This window comes from Chionomys nivalis, chromosome 19, assembly GCF_950005125.1.
Source record: "Chionomys nivalis chromosome 19, mChiNiv1.1, whole genome shotgun sequence".
NCBI lineage: Eukaryota > Metazoa > Chordata > Mammalia > Rodentia > Cricetidae > Chionomys > Chionomys nivalis.
In genome coordinates, this window is record NC_080104.1 from 17,259,677 (window position 1) to 17,270,172 (window position 10,496).

The 10,496-nt window shown below is 35.4% G+C and overlaps 1 protein-coding gene across 1 annotated transcript; it reads right to left on the reverse strand.

The window, feature by feature from the left end:
- Positions 1–10,129: 10,129 nt before the first annotated feature.
- Positions 10,130–10,288, reverse strand: LOC130862046 (beta-defensin 110-like). The gene has a single exon (XM_057751417.1). It carries the CDS (start codon positions 10,286–10,288, stop codon positions 10,130–10,132), a length of 159 nt encoding a protein of 52 aa, XP_057607400.1.
- Between the last annotated feature and the right edge of the window lie 208 nt (positions 10,289–10,496).

A 10,496-nucleotide genomic window follows, 5' to 3' on the forward strand; every position in this document is an offset into this window, starting at 1 on the left:
AGAAAATGAAATCAAACACATTATTGAAATCCATATTTTTTTTTGCCAAATCAGGTTTAATTTACATTTTTAGATTATTTGTTTTTGTGGGTTTTTTTATTTTTTGTTTTTGGATTTTCGAGGCAGAGGTTCTTTGTAGAACTTTGGTGCCTGTTCAGAAACTAGCTCCTGTAGACCAGGCTGGCCTTAAATTCATAGAGGTCAGCCTGGGATACATAGTGAGATCTATGGAGTTTGAGGTCAAAAATGGAATTTTTCAAATTTCTCCTTATTTAGGAAAAGAAAAAAAAACCTGTGGGAAAGGAAATTTCTTGGAAGACTAGAGTGTGACCGAGTTTTTGGAGACTGCTCTTAAATATCACCCACACAGGAAATTCTCCAGATCAAAGCACAGGTACTGAAAAACATAAGTAGAGAACAACGTGCTGAGAAGAGAGATGGGCAGAACTGATAGCAACCAAAATACTGTTCTCTCAACTGTTTAGCTTTGATACGCCTACACTTCTAGTGAACTCTTAGTTTGCTGGGCAACCTCTGAATCGTTGGCTCTCTTCCAGGAATAACATCCAAAGAAAAAATCAGGTCTCTTAGTGTTTCAAAACCATGATGTTCTTTCTATTTTTTGTTTGTTCTTTCACTATAAAGGAATATCCAGGAGTTCAACAATGCCTCCCCAAGAGAAAACATGTTACTTCAAATAATAAAATTTCTTTAAATGTTAATTAATCACTAAAAACATCAAGGAGATTACCCAACCTCTTTGTTAGATTATGAAGAATGTAGAGCTTGTTTTTTGTTGTTGTTGTTGCTGTTGTTGTTGTTATTGTTACTATAAAATGTTCTGTGTTTGTATCTAAGGCTTTCTTCCATCGTCTATGTGACCTTTTTGATACTGAGTTTTCTTCTCTAAAATCTAATGATTGGAATATGATTTCTTAGTTTGCATACTCAATAAAACTATGCATAAATTTCAAAGTATTTGGTAAAAAGTTGCTGAGATCTGACTGTACATTGGCACAATTCTATGATAGATTCCATGGTTGAACAGTAAGACAGACATAGTCTATAATAATTATTTGAATAAATTCAGGAAATTGCATATTCTGCACAAAATACAACCAGTTATTAGCAAAGAGAGTGATGCTATCAGTGACAAAGGACAATGTCTATCATATCTAAAGTGGGGAAATAACCAAACCATGTCCCATGCAGAAGGACCATGTTAAACATCCTTCAGAGCACTGTATGCTTACAGTAAGACAGTGAAATGATGCATAGTGAGCAATGGGACAGATACTTAGAATGAAATATTGGCTGTTGCAATAGTGTTGCCCTAATTAGTTTTAACTATCAAAACAACTGAAAGGAATGCTTTAACTGAGGAACTGCTTGATCAGATTGGCCTATGGACATATCTGTAGGAAACTGTCTTAACACTTGTTGATATAGATGATCTCACCCCACAGTTGGCAGCCCTACTCCCTAGGCAGGTGATCCTGGCCTACATAAGAATGCTAGCTAATTATTCAGTGTGTTGACACACTCTTTTTAATACCAGAAGATGATCTCTTTAAATTTGAGGTCTGGACTATCTAGGAAGCTCAGGCTAGCAAAGCTAAATGGTCAAAACCCCTTTTAAAAAAATCACACAGAAGGAAGAAAAAATGGAAAATTAATTATTAGTGAGACTGTGAAGAATCTAAACAATAGTGTTCCTCTTCAACAATAGTGTTCTGCTTCAAGTTCCTACTTCAGTTCCTGCACTGAATTCCTGTAATAATGAACTTGACCTGAAGGCATAAGACATAAAATCCTTTCCTTCCCTAAGTAACTTTAAGTCATGGGGTATGTCATAGCAACAAAATTAAACTAGGACAAATGTGGCATATGACAGCAGAGGATCTGAAGACCCTTTTAGCTTGTAGATGGAGGACTCTTTGGAGTGGCATAGAAATAGAAAGGGTGATGACTATGTAGATTCTTTGACCTTGTGACTGAAAAGTTGGTGCTCAACAGAGAAGTGATTGTGAACTAAATCAACACATCCTTCCTTGCTCTTTCCTTCTCCTATGACTTCTGCTGGTTTTTCACATTTTAAAGTTTCTCTTACTGCCCAAATCTGATCGCAGTGAAGGAGAGCCAGTCTCTGATACTCTGTTTTCTTGTCAGATGACTGAAATTGATAATGATCTGATACAGTCCACTTTCCAGCTAGGCTTATTCTTTCTGATTTCTGTAAGGGACAATGGTACAATGGAGTTTAAGGCAATATGATGTTCTTGTGTCTTCTGATACCCATTTAATTTAGATAATATTCACATTCCCCAATTATGTGGCCCTTAAAACCGAAAAATATACCAGGTTGGATATTTTAGATTAATTAAGAGATAAGTAAGCTCAAAATGGAAAACAGGTGACAAAATAGTTAGAGAAAAGTTAGAGAGTGAGAAGAAAAGATACAAGGGAGAAAGCAGAAGAAGAGAACATAGAATTTGAAGATAGAAAGAGAAGAGCTGTAGATGGATGGATGCATCCCTGAGTTACTGAAGCAGTATTTCAAAAATGCTGGTGTGTACATGAGTAATCTAGGTTATTAAAATGTATACTCCAGTGCAATAGTTTAAGGTCAAACTGAGATTTTATATTTTTGTACAAATCCTGTTAGGTTTAAATACCTTAAGTATATAAAGCACATTTTTAATATCCAGACCTCTGGGCACATCACCTATGCATGCCCTTATTCTACCACACCCTTATTCCTGGTCCTCATCAATATTGTCTTATAGAGGTAAGATACCCAAGGTGTGATGAGAAATGCATATGAGTACACTATTATAAAGGAAGTGATTCTTTTAACAACCTTCAGTCTGCAATAAATATTTTCACTGTGTTCAAATTTGAAATATCAGAAATGAAAATATGCATCTTTGTTAAATAATTATCAAGAGACTGAAATTCTGCAGTCAATCTCTTTCTAATCAGCAGAAGTAGCATTATTTCAGAGGGCAAAAGTCATTACAGGAAGACACACGCACTGTGTCTTTTTCCAATGTATGATACAAAAGAAATTGGTTAGTAAGGATATGTATTTGAGAACTTTTGGCTTAGATATAAAAGATCACTGGCCTGTAACTGGTGACACTACTGGGAAGTGATTGAATCATTAGCATGCTAAATTCTCTGGTGGATTAATTAATTCATAAGCTCATGGCCAAATGGACCTAAGAGGTGTGTCTCCATTGGAATAAGTGGGCCATTAGCAGGAATGTGCTTTTGAATATTATCGCTTAAAGAATTTTAAGATTGCATGCTTATTTAAAGTAATATTAGAAAAATACTTATTTATACTTGCCAGGATTTCTGAAGAGAAAGGTGTAGAGGAAGTTTGACTGACTTTGGAGGAGGAGGCATATTTACATTTTATCCATGAGGCATTTTGTTTAGCTCCTTGTATTTTCTTTACCCACGCTGGGTGCTGCACCCCGAGTCTTATGCATGCTAAGCAAGTGGTTTACAGCTCATCTAATCTGTAATGTCAATGAATCTTATAGGGTCATGGAGTCTTTGACTCAAAGAGAAAAATTGTTAGTAGAAAATTTCATTGACATAGCTTTAAAAAATGAATGCAAACTTATAGGCTATTACTTAAGGCTCTGCAGCTTAAAGGTTTTCAGTTAACTTTTTTAAATTAAAAAAGAGCTAGACTGTGAATTTTCTGGAAGTCGATTCTAAATCTGCAGTGTTCCCTTGAAGCGCTTCATTAATCTTGCTCCTTTTCCCATGTAAACCGTGGGACTAAAATAAAAGTTGTGGGTGAAAAGTTTTGAACAATCTGTGACCTAGTTATGGACAATCCATTTGGAGCACCCAGCCCACAGTTCTCCCTGTACCCATTTGGATGTTGTTATGTCTTCTTTGTTCTCTTTCATGTGCAGAGTGTGCTCCTCTGAAGGGTCAAGGCAGTCTTCACCATCTTCCAACTCTACTATTGACTGTGGTTTTGAATTTGATTGCTGTGGAACTGAGCTGGCAGTTCTTTCAGTCCCAGCTCCTCGTGTAACCTGAGTCTCTGTTGCCATCTTTGAGGTACATGACAACTAATGTCTCCTGCTTGACTGATTTAATGTCTCATTTCTATAACTTGGAAAGTATATATCCAGTGTTTTCTGGCATATACATATTGGAGTTTTAATTTTACCTCTTAGAATCTTAAGCAATGCTTTTGTTCTTTATTTCTTTTGTTGTTTTTTATTTGTTTGTTTGCTTTATGCTGAATATTAAACCTAGAGCCTGGCACAAGAACGGCAAGCACTCTACCGCCTACTTACATCCAGACTGTAAACAATGAGTTTTCCAATGATCTTTCTTGTGAAGAACTGTAACTATTTTTAATACTATGTGGTTTTCTTTAACACCTCATTACTCAAAAGGCCATGAACATCAAACAAGATTAAATAATGAAAATTTATTTACAAACAAAGGTGGGCATAGTCTTTTAAGAAAGAAAAATATGTAAATATTCATATTACCTAAAACTCAAACAAATATCAATGGAATAAGGTATATTTTAATTTATGAGTATTGATACATTTGATAACTGATTTTGTAATCTCCACAACTTGAAAATAAAAGATTGTGTGATCTGGTCCTTATATATAGTCTTTCACCTGTTGAGTATATGATACAGTAACCCATCTTACTGCTATGTAAGTCAACCATGCAAGTCACCAAGCAAGCAACTTTTCAGAGGACAATTAGGATAAAACAACAAGCAAAGGAAAGTCAAAAATAGAGATAAAAATCCTGGGATATTTTAAGGGCTTCGACACTGAGATGTCACATGAAGAAAAACTAGCCCTTTTCTATAAATAAAATTTCAAATTTGATTTGCCAAAATATGACTTGGTTGTAATTAGTCATGTGTGTATGTGTGTGAGAGAGAGAGACACAGAGAGAGAGAGTCAGAGTGAGAGAGAGAAAGAGAGAGAGAGACAGAGACAGAGACAGAAACAAACCAGAGACCAGAGACAGACATAGGGGGAAGGGATAGAGGAATCTACATTCTAACAATCTAAATCTTTCTGTAAACAGCGATGCTATTGGTCTTTACTCTCTGTCTGTAGTAATCTGAGGGTCATCTTGCTGTATCAGTTAAGATACTTAGGTTGGTACTCTTGTCAAGATGGGCCTTTTACATTAAATCTGACCTGGAAGGAGCCTTAGTATCATGAATATTTACATGGTGAATTAAACATGGTATTTTAAAATGTACACAGTATGGGCTGAAGACTTGCACAGCAGTTAAGAAAAGTACTGTTCTTGCAGAGGACCTAAGCTTGGTTGCCAGCATCCACATCGGGCTGCTTACAACTACCTGTGACTGAGTGCCTAAGAATTGAAACCTTCTTCTGGCTTCTATAAACACATGGCCAAACAAACACAAACACATACTCATTCACATAGTTTAAAAGTAAGAATAAATCCTTAAACATAGTTAAAATAACCTTTAAAATTTTATAAGAAAGCAGCCAAATTTCAGCAAGCTGTGAGAAGTCACAGGAAACCAAACAATTAAATCATCGCCAAATAAGGCAAGCTCTTCATTATAACACAAATAAAATGAGTACCTAGTCATAGTCAATCAAGCAATTTAATTTGTTTCTATGTCCAGTTGCTGTCCCTATTGCTGTGTGAACTACAGCTAGGTCAAGGTGTTGCTCAATTGCTAAAATATTCTTTTTGCAAATGAACCTGTTCAATTTAATTTGTTTAAGATTTCACTGAGGCGGAAGGGAGCCTCAAATATCAGTTTTACATTACTTAGAAATACAATTATTGGTTTCCCCCCTAAAAGTCAGCTTTAAAATAGAATAACAACTTGAGATCGGCAAGTCATGGCAAGAGTTTAGAAGTACTGATGGGTAGGGGTTGAGACTGTGAAAGATGAGCGGAATAAATACTGTACAGTGGGGCAGTGAAGCTAGGTAGTATGCTGCTATAGTTAGACACCAATATTGTCAATAAAATCTATTCTGTGAAATCTTAAATAGCAAAAAATAGTAATGCTTTAGCTTCAAGTAAATACTTTTGTTTTAAAAACAGGAAAACAAAAGCTCAGAGAAGCTACAAAATTCTTCCCAGCTTACTATTATTAAAGTTCCAATAATATATTCAAAGATGTTTCTGTTATTTTATGCCTTCGTGTGACCTCCTCTTCATCCCTTACACAAAATCTCTGAGTTACAGGTTTTATTTCAAAGTAAGAGATATCTACACCAGGTAATTTAAACATAAATATGAAGTGCACAAAATTCATATCAAGTTAAAGCCAAGAGAAAGGTCAAGCACAAAGTTCCTATTAGGAATGACTGTATGGGACTGATGACCAAAAGGATTTCCTCCAAATAATTTCCCTTCAGGTTTCTCTGAATGCTGCTTTGCATTGTGTTTGAGCCTACTAAAAATATGGGGAGTGAGATTTAGTTAGTGCAAATAGCAAACCACCTGTATAGTCATGAAAACAAAGAAGGTGGCAATTACAGAGAATACTGTTTGGGACACTGAGCCAAAGCTTTTGTTTGCTGCTATTATTGCCAGGAGCAAGAATTATAAACAATGCCAGACTCTAACTAAACCTTGAACAGCTACCATATTATTGCAGGTACCTCAAATTATGGGCCTGCAGGACGCTTTAACACAGTTATCAGTTATCATGGAGTGAAAACTCCAAGCTCCCTTACCCAGAGTGGGAGAATTCTTAATAAGCTATGAAATATTCTAAATTGAAAATTTTTTAGAACCTTTGACTTCAGTGTTTTAGTATGGTATGATAAGTTTAGCAAATTGACATGAAACATAATTCTACTTTTGTTTCAGGGGTTTTATGAATTCAGACTATGAAACACTCAAGAAGAACATATTTTTCAAAAGACAGTCTGTCTTTCCTCACCTTCTTGCTCCTTTCAGGTCATAGCCTTCTTCAGATCATCTATCAGATGCTACATCGAAGCAGTAGGTCTCAAATATTAGCATGCATCAGCATCATGCAAAGAATTCACTTAAGCCCAGTGGTAGAATGAAACTAATGTTTCTCCTCCCCAAGGGGTCAGAGAACACAAGCTTCAAAATTGGCCGTACAATATTGATCTTGTATTAGATTAAAGGCTAATATTTGGGGGACCACTGAAATCTAAGCAGTTCCACAACTTTTAAAATAACGATCTATTTTGTTTTCTGGATCTGACGTTTCGCTGTTCTAGGATGAAGGTTGTAACCCACTGCAGTTTGTGTTCACTGTGTATCTAATTTTATTAGGTGAAGGCAAGGTCCAGGAAAGAAGCTGTACGTTCTACCAAAACTTCTACAAGTCTGGAAACTGAGTAGGTCTTCAAAGATAGGGGAGAGGCCGGAATGTTGCAGGTCCAGAGGCTAAGACAAAATTAGCTTGTGCTATCATTAGTGAATCACAAGCCTTTTCGTGCCCATGGCTGTGTCTGATCTAACATCTTTGAACTATTTGGTAAAACATTTTGAAATACATTTAAGCACCTAGTTTCCATCACTCAGACTTTATAGCATTTGAGGCTCGTCACATTTGATTTTCCTGCTTTGTGTCCTGAAATGTTTCTGCTGATGTCCTTGAAAATTGTCTCTTGACTTTGTTCTGTTGCTGTACAAACCTCTTCAAACTGTAAGTCCATGGAATTTGATCACTCTTACTCGGCCCTAGGATAAACTATGCCATTTCCTATGAGGTGAGATTGCATTTTTTTTGAGAGATGAAATAATGCCTACATGTCAGTTGAAATTATTAAAATGAAAATTTGTTTAATTTTAAGACAATGTTTTCTCCTTTTTTTTTTTTTTTCTTTTTTTGGCCACTCATAGAAGTAGTGCCATTAAGGGCACATTTCCACAAAATAGGAAAAAAACAAACAAACAAACAAACACTGTTTTGTGTGTGTGTGTGTGTGTGTGTGTGTGTGTGTGAATGGTACTTTGCTCTACTAGTGTACTTGAGATCCTGGATAAAATCTTCAGCAATATAAAAAGACATATAAATAAAAACTAAATATACTGGAAAATAACTACATATGATTAAGATCAATCACAGTACAACTGTCATGAAGTAAGAAATGGAAAAAGAAATACAAAAAATGAAATCATTAAACATCAGAATATTCTCTAAAGTAGCACAATTTGTTGCATGTATTTTGTAAGTCAAAGAAACAAAATTATTTAGAGTATACAATTAATTCAAACATAGTCATAAAATAAGATGATATATAAGCAAAATTATATACAGTACCTTTTAAATGAGCTTAATTAAATTAATGATATCAACACTCATCTAGATGTGAAAAACACATCACACCTGCTAAAGCAAAGATAAATCTTTAGTATGTCAATGATATCATATACTATCATTAGTTCAAGAAAATTGAAGGGTCCATTTTAAGGTATGACAAAAAGATATTTCAAACAGAGAATGTCATTAACAATTTAGAGCCATTTTATAATGTTAAAATACTTATTAAGAGAAAGTGAAGACAGAGTGTTCAGCCTTGAAAGCATATACACACAAATGACATAATTTAATCAGCAATTTGTATTTATATATATTCATGTACATATACATATATATGTATGCATGTATATGTTTTATGTAACAAATGTAATCAAAGACAAAGAGGCTATGAACTTGAATGTGGGGAATGTGAAAGTGTACAAAGGGGCTGGAAGGATGAAAAGGAGTGACAAAGTGATGTTCTATATGAATTAAAACATTAAAAATAAGAGGAGGGAGAAATTCTGGGACATTTATCCATCTATTTACAATGACTCAAATTCTGTGAACATCAAGCTATTATCACTATAAAGAAAAATAATCTTGAGATAGCAATGTTCAGTTATTGATGATTAATAGATTATGTAGGTATTGTATATGAAACAAAATCAAACCATTTTTAAAAATTCTTAAATCATTCAAACTATAGGCTACACAGGGAGCTACCACAGAGGAAATTTTCAGAATGTGAATTTTCAAGGTAATAGTGCAACTGAAGAAAAACAAAGATGAAAGGTGAGGGTCAGTGTTCTTACTTTATGTCACACTTTTTTGTGTGTTTTGTTTTGTTTTTCAAGACAGGGTTTCTCTGTCTAGCAGTTCTTGCTATCCTGGAACTTGATTTGTAGACCAAGTTGACTTCAAACTCACTGAGATCTGCTTGCCTCTATCTCCCCAGTGCTATAATATATGGGGTTAAAGGCATACACTATCACCCTGTTTAGATGGAACTGTGCCTTGTAATGTTGAGAAAAGAACAGAGTTTCTTCATGAAAACAATGTAAAATTTTCAAATTAGAATTTAAAATCAATGTTGAATTTATAATGTACAAATATTTAGCTGATGTTATCAAGGAAGCATGTTCAATGTAACTCTTTATTTGCCTTCTTGTGAAATGTCAGCATCACACCTACCAGAATGTATAAAAGTAAGGAATGAATGGATTTACTTCACAGGACATTGGAGGAAACACAGCTCTATACTTACTGAGGGAGTGTAAAATCTTCAATTTTAAAAACAGAACTGTCAAGAAGGCCCAGCAAGTATAGGCACTTGCTACGAAGCCTGATGACCTGAGTGTCACCCTTGGCACCTCTATTTGTGTGCCATGATATGTGGAAATGGACACAGCACACACAACACACACCCAAACAACCTCCCCCCCCCCCACACGCATACACAGGCAGAGAAACAGAGAGAGAGACAGGGACAGAGACAGGTGAAATAAGTGTAGAAAACAGTTTGATGGTTTATTTAAAAAGTTACATGTGTATTACCACATACTTCATCTATTTTCTAAGGAGTTAGCTAAGAACAACAAAAGCAAACACATGTCCATGCAAAGTCCTTATAGAAATGTTCACAGCACTTTTATTGCAATAGCAAATACTCAGAAGCAATCTATCTGTTCTTCAAGAGACACACAAAAGTGCACACTCCAGTGTAGCTATGCAATGATTTACTTATAAGTTCTCAAACTTAATGGCATATGGATGCCAGTGGCAGCATGGATGAGCATTCGAGTTAGGCGTGGGTGTACCTCCTTTCGGCACTGCGGTAATTCATATGCAGCACTGGTTCCTCCATTTGATGCAGTATCCGAAATCATACTCATCCTCATCACAGTAGGTCTTACACATGCCTCGCACTTTTTCACATCTCTCTAGTCTGTACTTTGGTGACATGTTACTTCTGGCTGCAACCAAGAAAAAGAAAGACATGAAAGTGGAAAGAAACTCTCTGGAAAGAGAAAGGAGGTCAATGGGAGAGGCACTAAAGGGAGCTGAATATGGTCAAGGTACCTTTTATACATCTGTGAAAATGCTACAGTGAAACATGTTACCATGGATAATTCACATTTCTTTGATGTCTTTGTCTAAACAAATGCATACATATACATGAAGTTATAGCTGTATTATTTTATATGAG